We start from the raw sequence: 18,969 nt of genomic DNA on the forward strand, positions 1-18,969 counted from the left end.
TTAGGTTGATAAATAAATTTTAAATTGAAAACTAATGATTGATATGCAATCGACAACAGAAAAAAAAAATGGTGGAATCAAAGATACCTGGATTATGTACATATTTCTATAAACTAGATAGTAGGGGTGTGCACGGGTCGGACGGGTCGGGGTCGGTCCCGAACCCGAACCGACTGGTCGGTTATCGAATTTTTGTGCCCCGAACCCGAACCGAAGGAGGGGGAATAACCGTCCCCGTAACCGATATTTTTGGTCGGGTCGGGTTCGGCCAAAACCGAAGTAATCTATATGAATTGGTCGCCTTTTTGTTGGGTCGGTTCTGGTCGGGTCGGGTCGGGTAAGAAAAACAGCACCCCGAGCCCCGAACCGAAAATTGATTTTTTTTTTTCAAAAAATGGACCCGTACCCGACCGAACCACACGTTCGGCCCCGCCTGAAACCCTTCGGGTTGGGTCGGGTCCGTCGGGGGGTCGGGTTTTTTTGCACACCCCTACTGAGTAGATAGTATCATATGGAGGATGTACACTATTATATCTTTTCCAAACCGATCAAGATGACATCTAAAGAAGGAGAAGTTTTTGGGTTCCGGCCGGGTACCACACGGGTACCCCGTCAGCTATCCCAGCCATCCAAATGTGTTTTGGACAGTCTGACTTTTAGAAAGAGAAAAAGAAAAGAGAGTTATGGGGTGAGGGAAGAGAGAAGGAATAAATATGGACCGTCCAAAATATGTTTGGATGGTTGAAAAACCGACGGATACTAACACGTGGTGCGGTACCTGCTCGGCACTCAAAAATTTATCCTAAAGAAGAGTATCTGAAACACTTAAATAGATCACTTTTCAAAGTCTTCCACTCAATCCCCCAAAATCAAACCCAGATTTTGTAGACAAAATGAGAACAAAGATATCTGGATTTTCCTTGGCAATCAACCCAAAATCCAAACCGAAGAAAAAAATAGGAGAGAGAGGAAGAGAATCTTTTGGAGATAGAGAGAGAAAGGGGGACCACTTGTAACGATGGTCTCAGAGGAGTGTGTGAGAATCTAGTGAGAGATCACGAAGGGGGAGAAAAAGAGTAGCTATGCCCATGAAGGTAGGGAAGGGAGTACCCATAGGGCCCACCCCAAGGATTTACACGATCGATTTATTCACGTACTTCTTCCGTTTCAAAGAAGTCCGGTGCGTAAAACAGAATGTTAAAAATAATGCAATTTTTTTAAAAAAAAATTCAAATTTTTTTCAAAAATTAAAAGTACTCATTGATATCTAGTAAGTTGTTAAAAACCTTTTAATTTTTTCTTACAAAATTGTCTTATTTTTAACACTCTGTTTTGCGGACTGGACAAAGAATTTGGAACTGATGGAGTAATTTTTATCTATTGCGAAATATACTTTTAAGTAGCTCTTTAGAAATCAGTTCAATCAGATATCTTTTAAGTACTTGATCCGATTATTATTAAGCACGTACAATTATCCTCTATTTTTTGATAATTACAATTATTCTATTGTGGGGAAGATTTATTTTAAAATTAATGAACAACTCATATCAAGCGTACGAATACTAAGAGAGGCTGCGGATCCGCACTCTATACTAGTTTTGGGGGGGTGGGGGGAGAACTCTACAAAAATATAGAAAAATGTTCATAAATTTTAGAATATTTTTTATGGAATCCTTTAAAAATTCAGCTCAATTGAATATCGGTAGATATGTTATCTGAATTCCAAGTGAAACTGCTCAACTGCTCAATTTTACTTCTACAAATTCAGAAAAGATACATACCGATATTTAATTGAGCTGATTTTTAATGCGATCCCCTAGCAAAAATATTTTAAAATTTATGAGCATTTTTTTTATATTTTTGTGAGGGTCAGAATGGACCCCACGCGAGCATGGCGTGGACGGTGCGGTGACCGTAGCACAGTTGGGGGAATTAAAACCCAAGACACGGTTGTTTCCCAAGTCTCACTCAATAAAAACCAAAGAAAAATAAACTAACATATCCCACATTCCCACCACCCAAGCACCTCTCTCTCTCTCTCTCTCTCTCTCTCTCTTTCTCTCTCAACACATTGCAGCCAGGCAACTGACTGCATATATCTGAAGGGATCTTTGGCCATTTTTTTGGAGCAAATGGACTTGGAATCAAGAAGTACTCATGGAGAATACAAGAAAGAAGAATTAGAGAAAGGGGAAGAGCAAAATTTTCATGTGTTAGCAGTAGATGATAGTCTTACTGACAGAAAGCTCTTGGAGAGGCTCCTAACTGTTTCTTCCTACCAAGGTACGTACGTACGTACAGACTAATTCCTACTACGAGTATATTGTTCATCCCCGGAATTCTTTAGTGTACTCAGGCGGCTTACGTACACACACTTCAACGAATCCCGAACCAATTCTCGCTAGAGAACAACGGGATTAATTAGTCTTCTAGGTAATAGTCGTGGTGCTCGTAAGCTAGCCTGTTACAGTACTCAATTAGCCAAAAAAAATTAAGTTTTCGGGCATTATATCAATCATGTATTGCAAATTTTGGAGCTCATCTCTCTCTCTCTCTCTCTCTCGATCTCGATCTCTCGATGGTGGTGGTGGTGGTGGTGATTCACAGTGACTTGCGTGGATTCTGGAAACAAAGCTTTGGAGTACTTGGGTTTGCTTGATAACAACAGTACTGATTCCACAAGTTTTACTTCTTCTTCTTCTTCTTCATCTTGTACATCTTCCTCAAGCCAATCACCACAACAACAGGTGAGAATCCTATCATTTTCCTGTGTCAATTTGTACATTTTCTAGGTGGGACTTAATTTTCTCACCCTTTCTTTCTCAAACTTTTTAACATCAATATTTTCTTCTTTAGAATAATATATATGAGTAGAAAATAGATTCTCGGGTGAAAAATCCAGTTTCAAATTCACTTCATGAATCAGTGTCCATAAATTATTATTTATTTTTTTTCCAACAGAAAAAAAATTTTAATTAATTTTTATAAACGATTACAAAGATTAAACGATTATATCATAAAGATATATTTACGATGTAAATGAACATAGAATGGCATTACAAGTTAAATGTGGTATACACATTAAGGGGGTGTTTGGAAGCCTAATTATTGCATTTTGAATTATGTGTATTTGGATTAGGTCCGGAACGTATTCTACTCAAAATAAATTATAAAAAAATAAAATGGAGAATGAACAATACAAAAATTAACCCGACATTTTTGAATGAGATCATTTTGCATGTACGATCGAATTCAGTAAGTTGCACAAAGTACAAATATATCCATCAACTTTAAACCAAAATCTATTCATCGTACTAATATATTCTACAACTTTTTTACGAAATATATTCTGCGCGTATCTTTCCAACACTTTTACAAAGTTGATTAGTTTCTAAATCTATAACCTACAATTTAAAGGAATTTTTGAAAAAGGATAGTAATCGCCTCTCAAACACGTTTGAAATTGTGGTTTTTGGACAAAAAGGAAGGGAGTTTTTTTTCCTTTCCTGGTTTGCTCGTATCCCTTTTGATCGTTGTACCTATTTCAATGATTAATAATTTCTTTATTCGCCGATCAAAAAAAATGATATATGTCCCACTCTAATTGTTTTAGGTTGAAAGTGGTGGAGAAGAGGATTTGACAAAGTTTAATTATTTAAAGCTTACATTTTGGTTGGATCCAACAAATCCGCCAAATATCTCGTCGTAGGCCCAAAATCTTTTTTATTAGTTGGTTATGTTTACTCATAACTTAAAACAAATACTAAATGCACATAAATAATTGTGGTCCAAATTCCTCTCTAATTCTGGCCTTCATTAAATTTTGTTTTTAAAAAGGCGGTAATTTTATTAATATACTCCCTCTGTCCCAATTTACTTGTCTCAGTTCTATTCTAACTGAATTAAAAAACTAGTTATATCTTTAAAATGGTAATAAATTTTATATTCAATATGGATCTTGTTTGATAGATCTCGATTTGTTCTATAATTCAATGTTTTCGAAATCACTTAAAACATTATAAATTACAATATATAATTAATTGAAAAGTGGCACGAACTCTAAAAAATGACAAAGAAATTGAGACGGAGGGAATACATATCAAGATAAATCATCGACAAGGAAGGGCATGAGAAAAAAGTGCCAAGGGATGCTACCAGCAGGTCGGTCCCTATCGAGCGCGTGCAAAGCGGGAGCCACCTCCATCCATACTTTGAAATCAGCAAAACGTGCATTCTTAGCCCAAAAAGTTGGCATTCTTAGCCACTACCATCGATATCCATACACAGTTTCTAGTTCTCCGCACAAAACTACATTCAAACTTCTTGAACCATTGAACCAAGCAGTTTCGTGCCTCAAATCTTCCACAATCACCTCAAATGGTCTGGAAGAGCTTGATCCGGTGCTTATCGCCTTAATCACTCACTCGAATCCCCCTCCAGTATCACCGATCTGCGTACTATTAACATCTGCACTATTCTACAAAAAAACGGATTTAACATTCCTATTACCTTATTATTTTTTAAGAAGTACAGCAACTTGTAAAGGGTTTGAAGGTTAGTGTCATGTGTCGAAATTCATTTTTTTCCTAGAAAAGCCAAAAGTCATATTTCTATTTACATAATTTTACATTCTTTTTGTTGGTTGGGAGGGGGAGAATAGATACACACACAAACAAAAAAAATCTTCTTTTCATTTTTATTGTTTTTTGGTAATTTGTTCTTGTGTTTTTCCTCTATAGATGCCCTATTTATCAGCCATCTTTAATACTGAATATTGCAGATTTGTTTTTTTTGTTTTTTTTTTAATCATGTTCAGGGATCAAAAGTCAATTTAATCATCACTGATTACAGCATGCCAGGAATGAACGGTTATGATTTGCTGAAAAAAGTCAAGGTCAGCCACAACAGGCAACATTTTTGTAGCAATATATTTCCTTGGAATTGATTTTCACACTCCCCTTTTGTCCAAGTACACCTTCTTCTTCTTTTTCCGTTTTGTAGTGATATGAAATTACAAAACTACCCTTCATAAATTTTTCCCTTCACACATAAAAAGGATAATCATGTAATTTTAGAGCACTACAAAGCAAAAATGGATTGCACTTATACAAAATGGGAGTGTGAACATCATTTTCCTCCTTGGGTTAATTTTGGTTGCGTGGTTGGTGCCTGCTCCAAAACCATATCAAATTAAACAAAGGCCCATTTGGTTCATGGAGTGAACTTATACAAAATGGGAGTGTGAACATCATTTTCCTACTCGGGTTAATTTTGGTTGCGTGGTTGGTGCCTGCTCCAAAACCATATCAAATTAAACAAAGGCCCGTTTGGTTTGCATTACTTATTTACATTTTGGCTATAAACTATTTATCGCTCAACTGGTTGAACCGCGTTTATACTTCATAGACAAATAGCCCTAACCAAACAAGCTTACTTGCTACATCTTTGTTCTTTTACTGGGCCAAGAACATTAGAGGAAAATGTACATTTTGATCCCCATCATGGGTCAGTACTTCATTATCTAAGAAATATCAGCAAGTAATTTGGCTTCCTTTTCTTTTCTCAATTTGCTCAGCAACTCTTGAATTGAAACATTAAGAAATTTAGTTGAAAATTGACCAGGTAATATATATATATATATATATATATATATATATATATATTTGTGATAATCGGATATTTGGGCTAACTTATGCGCACCACAAACATACATGTCGTGTGAGCATGAGCAGGCACCTCAATACTCTTTTCGCATAGCAGGAAGGTCATAGCTAATCAAATTAAGAAAGGTTTTCATTTGTGTGCAAACCTTTTCTTTTTTCTTTTTTCTTTTTTCTTTTTTGAGGAAATATTTTTTTTCTTTCTTATGGGGATTAATGTTTCACTTGGATGCAGGGGTCTTCTTGGAAAGACATTCCAGTTGTGGTCATGTCATCAGAGAATGTACCTTCTAGAATCAATATGTAAGCAAGCCTCCTCTCCTTCCTCCTCAACTTCTCATCACCATTAATGTGAGTTTGGATTTTAAATTTATGGTAGAATTCACTCTCCTAAAAACAAAGAAGAAAAAAAGAGCTTAATTTACAAAATCCTTGTCAAAATCTACCTTATCTGTGAGTGTTCTTTGGCTGTTGAAATAAAATTCTTACTTTAACCGCGCGCGTATTTACATTAGTTATGTATAATTGTACCAACTTTTTAGGTGTTTGGAAGGAGGGGCAGAGGAGTTCCTGCTAAAACCTGTTCAGTTATCGGATTTGAGCAAGATTCACTCTCATCTTTCAAAACCCCTCGTCCGCTCATCCCAAAATCGCAACTTGAGTGCGATCGACAATATTCACGACAGCGACAGCAACACCAACACCAACACTAATGAAAGACGTAACTGTAACGGTAACAAAAGGAAGCTGATAACTCAAGAGTGCTCAGAAAGAAGACCCAAGATGAAAGAAGTAGGTTTTGTACAAGTAATGAGTTCCACATTTATTTTTGGTTTTTTGATTTGTTTCGTTGCGATATTTATGTGCGGACACGGCTTTCCATTTTTCGCAATAAATTAATTCGGCTTGTATGGGCAAAAAGCTTCAATTAATAAATCATCCATGCAACTTGAGTCAATATTTTACATTCCACCAAATTGGAGAAATAGTAACATGATGTAATGGATTGAGAGGTTTTGGTGAGAATTTTCCATGGAACTTATTGAGGTGAATGAAAATATAATGTAAAAAAACATCTAGCTTGTTTGTTTTTTGTTTTTTTTAAAAAAAATTAATTCCAAGCCCATCCAATTTTTCATCTTCTAGCTAGTGTACCTAAAAAAAAAAAAACGAATAGTTCTCGCTAAGAAGAACGCCCATGTTGTGGCAATTGTCTAGCGATGGCGGAATAACTTTTGAAACCAAATTGTCAGATTCACATTGTATTGGATCTTTCGTTTCTAGCGTTGGTGCGTACAAATATTTCCGTGAGCAAAATTGATTCGAAAGTTTAAAGCTTAAAAGGAACCCTAGAGTCACAAACTAAAGAACTAGTGTTTATATTTGGGGTGTCAAATGAGCAGGTTTGGGCCAAATTGGATAAGTTATTAGTGGGTTGAGTTTTTAATGGATCATTGACCTGTTTAGACCCAATTACCCATACCCAACCCAACCCAAATCCATTTAATTGAAATCAAACCCGACTCACTCATTAACTCAATTACATATATATTAAAATTTAAAATGGCGAAAAAACCCACATATATACTGAAATGACTATATTACCCTTGGACATTTAAATGACCAAATTACCCTTGTATACTAAAATTACCATAATACCCCTATATACTAAATGACCAAATTACCCCTGTAAACTAAAATTACTGAACCGAATGAAGATTTTGCTAAAATTTTAGGAATAGCTTGCAAAATTGATTTCAAGGAAAGAAAGCACAAGAAAAAAAAAGTGAGTCGTTTCCCATCTCTTTTCTTTTCATGTTCTTTCTTTCTTTTTTTTCCTTAGGGTGAGTTTGAATTGAAAAGTTAAGTAACATATTTTGTCTTTATTTGAATTTTTATTCCATTTGTGTATTTTGCGTCAGACTTTTGTTACTTAGTGATTCGTTTCGACGAGAGGAATCGGAAAAGTAAAAAATTTTGATCGAAACTCATTATTTTTCAATAAAGACAAAAATAAGTAAAAAAGATAACTTTTTTTTATTCTTACTTTTGTCTTTTTTAAAAAAATTATGAGTTTCGATCAAATTTTTTTACTTTTCCGATTTCTCTCGCCAAAACAAATCAATAAGTCACAAAAGTATGACGCAAAATTAAAAATATGATTTTTTTTTGAATAAATACATAAATAAGTTAGTTAATATGCATGTTCATAAGATTTAGGACCTTATTCGGTCTGGTCGAAAATTGTTCTAAAGGTTAGGAATGAATGGTGTAGATTAGCCTGGGTGGGGGCGTAGCGGTTAGGAAGGGAAGGAGAGAGAGAGAGGTGGGCAGCGGTTAGGAAGGGAACGAGGGAGAGAGAGAGAGGGAGGAAAAATTGCCTTGTTTTCGGTTAATGAAGTGGGACCCACCTGAGTGAGTTGGCTTGCCATTTTGCATTTCTCTTCTATTTCTGTTTGGGTTATGTGAGTGCTGCTACACGTACCGACGGAAACGTAGAGAAATCGTACCGACAGCTGCGTCAGGCCGTTTCCGGCCACCAGACGGCCGATCCGAGCCGTCCAAAAAGTCTAAAAAGAAAAACGAGGGGCCTCACGCGGAAATCAATGACATCCGATGTGTTGATCTAAACACTTTTTTTTGTGTATATATATATAGATGGGATGGACCCATTCTAACCCAACTAATTAATGGGTTGAGTTGGGTCTATTTTTCAGTGAATGAGTTTGAATTCAATTTGCCACCCGTATTTTATATGCATAGATAGAAAGGTAGAAGTTTAAGAAAACGAAGAAAAATAAAGGGTCTTTGAAGCCCCGTTCCGGAACGATAAATAAGTACTTATTTTTTAAGAAGACAATTTTAAACTCAAAAATCATGTGCTTACGCAAATAATTTTTCTATCACTATGGATCTTGTTTGATAGATCTCATTGAGATCTTTAATACGGTGCAAAAAAAATTGAAAAATTATTTTTCGTTTACGTTATTTTTGAGTTTGAAAATGTGAAATAAGCATTTATTGGTGTTCTGGAACGGGGCCTTAGGATACAAATCACATCTCAAATCAATTTTATCCCGCAATCAATTACTCGATTTCAAATCACACATATTCCAAGACAATTTTCATCTCATAATTACCCATTACACATCAATTTCATACTGAGACAGCCATGTCTAGCAATTATAAACCACGGTGTCGACAAATATAAGAGACCGAATAAATTGACCTCGACACTCAACCTAAATGTGAAAGTGAGGACATAAACCTCTTTAAGAAGGCAATTTCAAGTTCAAAAATAATGGACTTATTAAAATTTAAAAATATACAATATGAATTTTGTTTAAGAGATCTCAATGAGATCTTTAATACGGTGCAAAAAAATTGAAAATATATTTTTCGTTTACATTATTTTTGAGTTTGAAAATATGAAATAAGTACTTATTTTTTAAGTAGGTGTTCTGGAATGAGCCCTTAATGTTGTGATCTATTCTTAAGCTCGACCTCGCCTGCTATCTCTCTCTCTCTCTCTAAAAAAAAGAAAACCCAAAACAGATCTGGTTTTGGGGAGGGGGGCAGCCGCCTCCCCCTCCGCCCTCTCCCCTCCTCACCCTTTCCCCTCCTCCTCCTCTCTCTTTTCCGACGGTGTATCTTCTCATCGTTTTTGGGAGCATGTGCTGCAATGTTCGTGGTGACCTTGTTTCAGGTGTTCCGACCTCTGGCCGGTGACCTGTGGGTTGGATCCATCACGGCTCCACCTTGTCTTTCCAAAATACGGAGTTTATTGGCCATCGGAGGAGGTAATAATGGCGGTTTGGGGTTAGGCTCTGATTGGGGTTAGGTTTTCTTTTGTTTTTTTGTTTTTTTCCGGCTGTTTGGCTTGTTTTCTCCGGCTGGGTCTCCCCCAGTCCGGTTTGTACCGGTCTAGTGCTCTAGATCCGGTGGGTGTTGGTTGGTGGGCAAATAATTTTAGTTAGGGTTTTGGTGGGTGTTCGAAGTGAGGTCTGCGGTGGTTGACGGCGGTGTCGGTGATGCTTTTTGGGGGTTTTCCAGTAGCAGCTCTTGCCTGTTTGTTCTCCGGCGTTGTTTCCTTATTCTGGGCCGTCAACGGCAGTTTCAGATGTGAAGTAGTATTTGGTCTCCGGCACGGGATTAGATTTCTTCTTTCGCTTGTGATCTGTTTGTTGTTTGATTACATCCGTTTTTTTATTGATTACAGGTTTGTACAGGGATTTTATTTGATTTCTCTCTGCCTAGTCCCGGATGGGATTCTCATATCGGCACCTAGTGCTGATTTGCTTTTGCAGGGTGTTCTGTAATCCTAGAGTAGGTAGTTTGGTGCGATCCATTATTTTTGCGATGTAATCTCTGCCTTCGGGCTTGAAATGAATTGACTGATTCAAAAAAAAAAAAAAAATTCTTAAGCTCGACCTGATAGACCAACATACCCTTGAAGTCACTTGCTGCTCCAACAACTCTTAAATGTGAAAGTGAAGTACACAAACCTCTCCAGCTGCAGCGGGAGAAAATGTTATCATGTGTGCTAGCGCAGGGATTATGTAAACGGTGAAGCTGACGAGAAGCGATCCAACACTGGAGCTGTTATTGTTCGTTGATTGGAAGAGAAGTCTCATTGATGAGTTAGCAAAAACTATTCAAGCCGCCTCCAATTTTCAGAAGCCGAACCAATGGCCGTCTGGAAACCTGCCGAGGGATTGAGGTTCGCGATGACAACAAACAGGTTGTTTTGCCATGCGTTTTAGAAGATTATCGATCCTCCTTGAGAATATGATGTTCGAGCTATGGCTTTGGAGTCCTGTCTCTCAATGTCATGGTGCTCCAGGAAAGCAAATGCAGCTGCAAATTGGGTTGCTAAGACCTTAACAACCTTTTTTTGCCCCCTTCTTGGATTTTATATCCTCCTACTGATTTTCTTTCGATGTCCCGTCTAACGGGTCGTAGCCTTTTTGGCATTTTACGACGATAACAATAAAAAGGTGAGAGTTCTCGACTAATAGGATCTTTGCTTAGGCAAGTCATCGATTTGCTCTCGTCTAATAGGACTTGCAAGGGGAGTTGAGGAGAAGTGGAGTTAAAAGACTCCAAAAATCTCGAGTCCTTCGTAACAAAGGTCTATGGCAAACAGAAGGCCACGAGAATTGATCTATGGCAATACTGCCACGATCTCTAACTTGATTTCACAGTTTCAGTCTGCTCGGAGTTTCTCATCTGCTTATCATTCTCTCTCTCGTCTCTAGAACCCTGTTTATTTCACCCGCGCACCATCAGTGACACAAACGACACCACCCATTTCAAATATGCCTCATACGGATGACCCATATCTTGTTACCTCAACTCCATACACTTCAAATACATATATATACGCAGTCAAGCACTAAAGAAATATGTAAAAACAATTTCCCCGATATGATGCAACTATTCCTGAGCCCAAGAGAGAACCACATGCAGCGAAGCTCTTTTTAAAATTGCTGCTTCATTTGTGTGGTATCATGAAAATAGATTCACATACCAAAACGATTTTGATGATGCATACGACAATAACGGTGGAAACGAAGATCCAAGATGGCAATACGAAGAGGTCCGTGACGAATTGATTGAATAGGAAATATTGGGTCTGAAGTCCAGGCATTGTAATGGCCGTCAGCGATAGGCAGAAACGTGGAGAGAGAGAGAGAGAGAGAGAGAGAGAGAGAGAGAGAGAGAGAGGAGAATGACTCGGGCAAGGAAAAAGGTTGATCAGGAGGATAGAGATGTCAGATAGACATCAATGTCGTGGCATTATCACTCGCCAAGAGAGGATTGTTGCATGTATCATAGTTTTCCAGGAGTCGATCCAAGCTGACACAGGCAAGAACGAAGAAAAGAACGCCCCACCATGGTTTCTTTTAGTGCACTGTTGTGTGTAGTCTTCAACCAAGCATATTCCGGCGGGTCCCAACGAAGATCCAGCGAATTTCCAGTGACATTTCGACAAGTTTCAACCGCATCCTCTTCATTGATAAGTAGAGAGGATTGTAAATCTATCTAATTACTTGCAGCTAGTTTCAACTTTCAACAGCCTCCTCTTTCATTAAAAGCAACAAGAATTGAGATCTATCTAACTTTGGATCAGCTTTTCCATTCCTACATGATCTTTTAAAAATAACAGAAAGCACTGCCGAGCTTATACTAGAAGAAACTCAAATATACCACCTCAAAACAGGGTTGTTTCCAGATTTTTCTAGTAGTAAAGTTCCTATAGCCAAAACAGAACTGTTCATCTGCATAACTGGAAAATACTGCAACTACACAACAGCCCAAACAACTTATTCAGGTTAGGACATACAAGAGTGGATTATCTGTTGCTTCCTTGCAAGCTAGTCTCAATTATAGGTGCCACAGCACATGTAACCCACCTGTGTTCTTGTCTGCATGGGCTCTTACATTCCTGCAGAAGTACGAAATGCCATGAATTTCACATATATATCGTGTCCAGAGAAACGAAATTATTACATCTAAAGAACACAATGCCCCAAATTGCTGTCCAACATCGTCACCAAATCTTTGACAATTTCCTAACCAAGTCTCAAACGGATAACCTATTGACCACGATGGAGAGGAAACCAAATTGGAATGAGAAACTGAATCTAGTACACACAGAAAACCAACTGCACAGATTGAGAAGGTTAATGTTTCTTTATTGGATCCCTTACAATCAGCGCAGGGAAGTTTTGATTGATTCTTGAACTCATACAGAAAACCAACTGCACAGATTGAGAAGTTTTGCTTTTCTGCTGATTTTTTCTTTAATTTTTCACTGCAGTTGGTTTTGAGTTTACCAGGGGCAACTAGACTTCACTTTCTCACTCCAATTTGGTTTCATTTCAATTTATGAGACCACTGGCCTTAATAGGCAAACAAGATCCAAATGTAGAAAACGTTACCTCTACAGCTCATCTTTTCCTGTATCTTGATGGGCAGTTTTATCCCGATTCTTTTGAATAAATTCAATCATATCGTCCTTCGTACGATCCCCGTCATATTGCGACAGATTCCCACTTGCTGACCTGAAGTACAGTGTAGGATAACCTTTCACGTCGAAAACATCACTTGGAATATCATTTGCAGTGGCATCCTGAATTTTCACAGTGGAAGAAATCACAAACAATAGAAAGATGAAACAGATCTCTGTGTGGAACAGAATGAGATCTGCGAAGCATATATACCAGACACCTGAGGATGAGATCTGCGAAGCATCAACACACAAGAGCTAAAAAACGACCCAACTAGGAATTCAGTTTCTCTTCACATGTGAAAACAGGTAAAGAATTTTGTTCTTTATTTGCAGAAGCCATAAAGCAACCGTACATGAATCACAGGCCCAAAATGACACAAGAAATGAATTCTATTTTGAAAGCAGATCTTACATCAAATGAAAAATTAAGGTGCAAATTAATATCAGAAAGCAACCGACTACCAACAAACTAATATATCCCTTAATACTGTATTCAGCTAGGAAGGTTATAGAACTTACAATCTTTGCAATGACAACATCAGCATCATTCTGAAATGAAGAGGCAACCTCGTCCAAGATAGGAGCCAATTTCTTGCAGTGACCACACCAGGGAGCATAAAATTCCAACAGAACTGTGTAGCAAAACACGACCATATCAGTATGCACAGGCATAAACTAATTAATAACTACCAAGCAATCATGTCGCTAGTCTTTTCCTTGGTTTATGTAACTCTAAACCCAACACCATTCCCCTCAAAGTTATAATTTATTAATTGCGCAAAAAAAATGTATATACGTCAACAACCAAATCAATTGTTTCTGGAATTGTCACTCAAATCTCATGGTAAAAAAGTGCAAAATATGACCTAAGAGATTGGCTGCAGCCTACAAGAAGAAAACCTGAATTTCTTTTTCCTTTTCAAAACCCACATTTGCTATATTATGACAACAGACCAAATGGCCCCAAAAGAACCTCAGATATACGAATCCCAAGTTACTAATATGGCAAACGGCGGGAAAAAAAGATTATCGAAGAAACTACTGTTAAAACACACCATTTTTCCCTGAGTTGATAACCATGTCCTGGAAGTTGTCCGCAACAACTATTTTAACAGGTTCATCATTAACTGTAGGTACAGCTTCGGACTTTTTATACGGAAGCACATTGCCCTCCTGCAATTATGAATTGTAGTCAGTTCGGGATGGTAAACAATGTTACAAGTTCTTTCATATAGCATCCTTAATAATCAGCAGAAATGACAAGAGAATATTTAAGACAGGAAAGTTATTCTATATGCATGGTGGCCCGTAACAAATTCAAACAAGATAATGGCATCGAATAAATCATCAATCAGTCAAAGAAGCATGCTACACCTCGTATTCCTTCACCCATAGCGAAATTTGATCAGGCCCCAAATTTGGTTTAAGATATTTCTGTCCATCACTGGTCTGGATAACGATGAGAGGCACCTGGTCCTCTTTAAGCCCAAAATACTGTTCAATGGAGCATATAGTTATCAAAAGCATATCAATGAGACACTTGAGTTCACATCCAATCTGCGTAACAAAAGATACAGACCTGGAAGGCACCTTGACTAGCTTCAACATCCCCCATGAGAAAACTTATGCCCTTTCCTTTGTATTGTTCAGCGACATCACGATATTTAGATTTAAAAGCATCAACATTCTCACTGCTAAAATTCAGGAATAACATAGCCTAGCCATACCAAAAATATTGATCAGAACAACAGAATCTTACAATTCTGACAGAAAAACGAACCAAAAAAACAGTAAAGAAACGCTTAAAGAAGGTAATAAGAGGGCTTATATATAAAGCCAAATAATAGCAATCACACCAAACATAAACTTGAAATGCAACTACAGAATAAAATGACCAGTATTTGGGGACAAAATTTAGTAAACTTCCACACCAAAATCCGAATTTGGAAATCAACGACAAACTAAATAACACATATAGGCTATTTGCTATAAAAGCAAATGCAAGGGCCAATAAAGAACAGAAACATTTTACGACTCAAAAATTTCACTGCATACAACGGGTGGGAATTAGAGGTGATCAGATAGAATGTTGTTTCACTCAATACAATACTGTTTGACAAATTCATGCACCTCAACGTCTTCAATTAGTCGCTTGTGACTTGTAAACTCATGGCTTTGAAATCAAAACAACAACGCAGAGAAATCAGGAACTAAGAAACAAAGAATGAAAAAAAACAAAAACTAATAGCTTTCTTATTGATGTCTTAGGAATATTAGGAAATTTTAACTGGAGCTTCCCGAAAATAAAATCTACAATTAGGTTCACATGATCGTACATATAAGAACAAAATGCAGTTCCATTATTCACCTTAGCATTAGGACTGTTAAAGAATTTAATAACAAAAGCGTGATTGTCAGGGTCTTTGTTGAAGAGAGTCACAACAGGAATACTAGCTTCTTCAACAAACTTCTCTGAAGCGTCCACATCAAAATCCTGCAACCATACTGTATCAGTAATATAAATCATCTCAGAAACCAAATCCGTGGCTTTGAACATATCGGCATACCTCGAAATCAACAACAAGCTCATCAAATGGCTTGAACAACCTAATTGTAGGCCCAACAGCTGATGATTCACCACGCGGCAGGAGTTTTGCGTCTAAAGTGTGACCAAACTCGTAGTCAGACCGCAATTTCTCAGCTAAAGCTTTGAAGTTCTCAAACTTCTCTCCGGAGAACTCTGGAAACACCCCAACCTATACAGTGTAAACGTCATCAGTATTCAAATCTTGGAAGGAAATGGATGGGAAAATACATAAAAGCATTAGGCACTTACCACGACAATCTTTTTGTCGTCAACAAGAGCAGTAGCGTCTTCCACAGATTTTATTTCTCTAGACGCAGGGCCACTTTGCTTCTTCAAAAAAGCAACAATACCTTCAGCATCCCGAGGTCCTTTGTAGTCTTGAATATCCTTCCCTCCATTCCTCAATATCTTAATTGTGGGGAAACCACTGATATCAAATTCACTTGCAAGTCCTTTGTTTTTTTCTTCATTGGCATCAACTTTTGCCAGAATGACTGGAGGATCGTTACTACTCAGTACAGAAGCAGCTTTTTCATACTGAAAATCCCGACAGAATTGGCAACGAATCAATCGTTAACATTCTTCTCTTCAATACAGTTCAGAGCTTGACAAAATCCAGCTCATTCAGGAATTGAATACTATAATAATATTTTTACAAGCATTGAATAATCATATGGATGCAGGAGAAAGATAAAATAAAACCATATAGTAATCCAAATTCAAGTTTGAAACTCATGTAAACATGCATTACCTCTGGAGCAAGCTTCTTACAATGGCCACACCTGTTACAATACAAACAGAAATAAGTTCACAAACACCATAACTTAATCTGAATGTCACTTCTGTCAATTGAACTTGTATTACCACAGAAATCACATCCATGGAAACAAGGACATCTACATAGAAATCAGAGAAGTTAAACAAGATGCATTACGGGTGTTTTATACTTAATCATATATCTGGTTGAGAAATTCAAAGGCGGCTGAATTGTGATAGAAACCTATTTGGGCACCCATAAATCAATTAGCATTCCATTCCAACCTTCACTATTGATATAACCTATTTATGATAGGGAAGGGGAGAAAGGATGTATGTATTTACATAAACATGTATATAGTAGCTACATATATATATATATATACACACACACACACACACACACACACACACACACACACAAAGACCTACTTAGAGAGAGCAAGCAATGACCCTTTTAAGCAAAAGGTTAGGACGGAAACTTGTTTAACCAAAAGAGTATCAACAGTGGGCTTAGAGTCACTAATCAAAGAATACAAGAATGCAAACATTTGAGAATGGGAAATCTGCTACTTATAATCTCTTACCGATGACGAAATTTCAACTTGTATACTGAAGATAAATCATAATTCCAAAAATAAAAAATGTGGAGTGAGAGAATCCATGGTTCACAAGATAAATTTCTACGCGTAAGGTCCCAAGCACACGCAGTCACATCACGATGTAAGTGCGAAAAGCTCCAATTTCAATTCAAGTCAGCAAGGATTGAGATTTGAAATGGATTAAATCTACCATTACATGAGTAAAGTTAATCCTTGATTAATACAGGATGACAGGGAGCATACAGATCAAGGATCTCACTAGTTGTCCAGCTGAATCAAAACAACCATTGGCATGCATTCTTTTCAACCCAAAAAACCTTTCGCCCTTTCCTAGTCAACAAAAACAATTTGTTCTCATGAAAGGCTAAAAAGCCAGCCAACGATCTTCTTTCTAACTGTTTTAATCTTAAAGGCAATTGTTTTCGGAAAATAATAGTGGGTCAGAAAAGTTAAATCCAAAAGGAAAATTCTTTCATATTATTTTTTTTTATTGGCGGAAGTCACAACATTGTTAGAATAGTTAGCTTTAACACCTTGGATGAGGAGTTGAACTCCCGACCTCCTTTCTCCTAGGAGGTAAGTGCACCTCCCAACCCCGTTAGGCCAAAGGCCTCTCGGCAATTCTTTTATATTTTCTTGAAGTATAGATGTGCTGTCAGTATCAAAATAAGCAATTCTTTTATATTATCTTGAAGTACAGATGTGCTGCCAGTGTCAAAATAATAGTCATGAAATAAAAAGCTGTGACTTATGAGTTATGACTAAATGTAAAATCAAATTGGGCAGATTGGATACATAACTGTAGAAATCGATAAACAGAGTAGACTCGCCACTAGAACTCCGCAAATAGATCAAAACACAATTCGCTTCAAATTCATTTCCAGCTTTAGATCTAGTCCCCAATTAACCTAATAAACTCGGCAAACCAAACATTTCGCAACTCTAAACAGAATGAAAGTTCCAACAAAATACTAGCAGAGTCAAGATCCACAAATATCAACTGAATTAACCCTACTTATTCAATTACCACGGAGCGTAGAACTCGACGACGATGAAGTCGTGCTTGCCAACGGTATCGTGGAAGTTGGAGCTATCCAGGGTAAGAACAAACTCCTTCGACGGCGCGTCTTCAATCTCGCTCTCAGTAGCAAACGACGAGCCGATGATCGATACGACGAACAAGAACGACCAGATCCCAGCCATCGACGCCATTACCTCTAATCTCTCTCTCTCTCTCTAAAAAAACTAGTCTTCTCCCTCCTGAGTGAGGGTTTTATAAAAAGAGAATTTTCTTTCGGATGAGAGAGAGGGGGAGAGAGAGAGAGTGAGAGTAGCGGTGGACAGTGGACTTTGCATGGGATTCTTTTGTGTACCTTCGCGAGTACGTGAAGAACGTTGTACGCGCGGTAGGAATGGCTGATGTCCACGTGGCGTTACGTGATTTGCCAACTGTTGTCATTGAGGGCGCGAGCGCGTGGATTCCTTCGGATGATGGTTTGTTTGGCAATGAGGAACGTATGATTCCCGAATAAGGTTCCACGTGTCGGGTCCTGTGGAATTTGCCGCATCTATTTAAAGTGACGTGGTGAGCTTACGCCTTACGGTACACGCCGGCGCGGTAAATTTCACCGACAACCCCCGAGATTTCCCTTTACGGCAGATACCTCCTCACATATGAGAAATCAATAAAACTATGGGTACATCACTAGATGTATACTGCGTTTTGTGAGATTCATTTCGAAATTCTAGACAAAAAATCATAGCCGCTCGACCAATCACTATTCAACTAAATACGTGGTGAAATGGGTCGAAGGTGGCATCTATTGGCAAATTCAGTCTTTTTGATAATAACATAAAAAAAAATTATGAGCTCTCACTTTTATTGAATCAAAATGACTTTGTTTTAGCCACTGTAAAGTTTTTTTTATCTAAAATGATAAGATTAATTATTAGTCATTAATTTTTTATTTGTTACTCCAATAAAAAGATGTTTCCAAAAAAAAAATTTGAGATTGAAAACTTTTTAATATTCATTGTACTATTAAAATGAGTGAATTTGTCAGTATGATTTGATCACGTGTTTGGTTGAACAATTTTTGATTGGGGTGTTGCTGAAATGAACATTGAACCACATGAGATCTATAGTCATTTCTCATACGGAAATGCGTATTTGTCATTAAAGAAAATTTCAGGGGTGTCGATTTTGAAATTTACCCCAATAAATTCGGATTTATATCTCCATTTGACCCAGTTATTAAGGGACGGTTTCATCCTTAATGCTTGATATCTATCTATTAAATTAGAGAGGTCTTTTTCCTTTGATGAAAAGTAAAGGCGGTATTTCAATTT

At 37.5% G+C, this 18,969-nt stretch overlaps 2 protein-coding genes across 2 annotated transcripts; one reads left to right on the forward strand and one right to left on the reverse strand.

The window, feature by feature from the left end:
- The first annotated feature begins 1,974 nt into the window (after positions 1-1,974).
- Positions 1,975-6,618, forward strand: LOC131307288 (two-component response regulator ORR9-like). The gene is made up of 5 exons (XM_058333709.1): positions 1,975-2,283; positions 2,608-2,747; positions 4,817-4,894; positions 5,896-5,963; positions 6,203-6,618. Exons 1-5 carry the CDS (start codon positions 2,133-2,135, stop codon positions 6,558-6,560), a joined length of 795 nt encoding a protein of 264 aa, XP_058189692.1. The 5' UTR covers positions 1,975-2,132; the 3' UTR covers positions 6,561-6,618.
- A 5,229-nt stretch (positions 6,619-11,847) lies between these two features.
- Positions 11,848-17,953, reverse strand: LOC131307289 (protein disulfide-isomerase). The gene is made up of 11 exons (XM_058333710.1): positions 17,648-17,953; positions 16,014-16,044; positions 15,512-15,799; positions 15,243-15,431; positions 15,044-15,169; positions 14,255-14,392; positions 14,050-14,169; positions 13,731-13,848; positions 13,195-13,307; positions 12,605-12,795; positions 11,848-12,108 (listed from the first exon to the last, which is right to left on the reverse strand). The coding sequence occupies exons 1-10, from the start codon at positions 17,830-17,832 to the stop codon at positions 12,607-12,609; spliced, it is 1,497 nt and encodes a 498-aa protein (XP_058189693.1). The 5' UTR covers positions 17,833-17,953; the 3' UTR covers positions 11,848-12,108; positions 12,605-12,606.
- Between the last annotated feature and the right edge of the window lie 1,016 nt (positions 17,954-18,969).

Source organism: Rhododendron vialii, chromosome 11a (genome assembly GCF_030253575.1).
Source record: "Rhododendron vialii isolate Sample 1 chromosome 11a, ASM3025357v1".
Lineage (NCBI taxonomy): Eukaryota > Viridiplantae > Streptophyta > Magnoliopsida > Ericales > Ericaceae > Rhododendron > Rhododendron vialii.

Coding starts and splice junctions, on each gene's coding strand:
- LOC131307289 (XM_058333710.1), bottom strand. CDS start 17,832: ATGGCGTCGATGGCTGGGATCTGGTCGTTCTTGTTCGTCGTATCGATC. Junction 15,800..16,013: donor GTAAGAAGCTTGCTCCAGAG/GTAATGCATGTT, acceptor CGGGATTTTCAG/TATGAAAAAGCTGCTTCTGT. Junction 14,170..14,254: donor CTAGTCAAGGTGCCTTCCAG/GTCTGTATCTTT, acceptor TCCATTGAACAG/TATTTTGGGCTTAAAGAGGA.
- LOC131307288 (XM_058333709.1), top strand. CDS start 2,133: ATGGACTTGGAATCAAGAAGTACTCATGGAGAATACAAGAAAGAAGAA. Junction 2,284..2,607: donor AACTGTTTCTTCCTACCAAG/GTACGTACGTAC, acceptor GGTGATTCACAG/TGACTTGCGTGGATTCTGGA. Junction 5,964..6,202: donor GTACCTTCTAGAATCAATAT/GTAAGCAAGCCT, acceptor CCAACTTTTTAG/GTGTTTGGAAGGAGGGGCAG.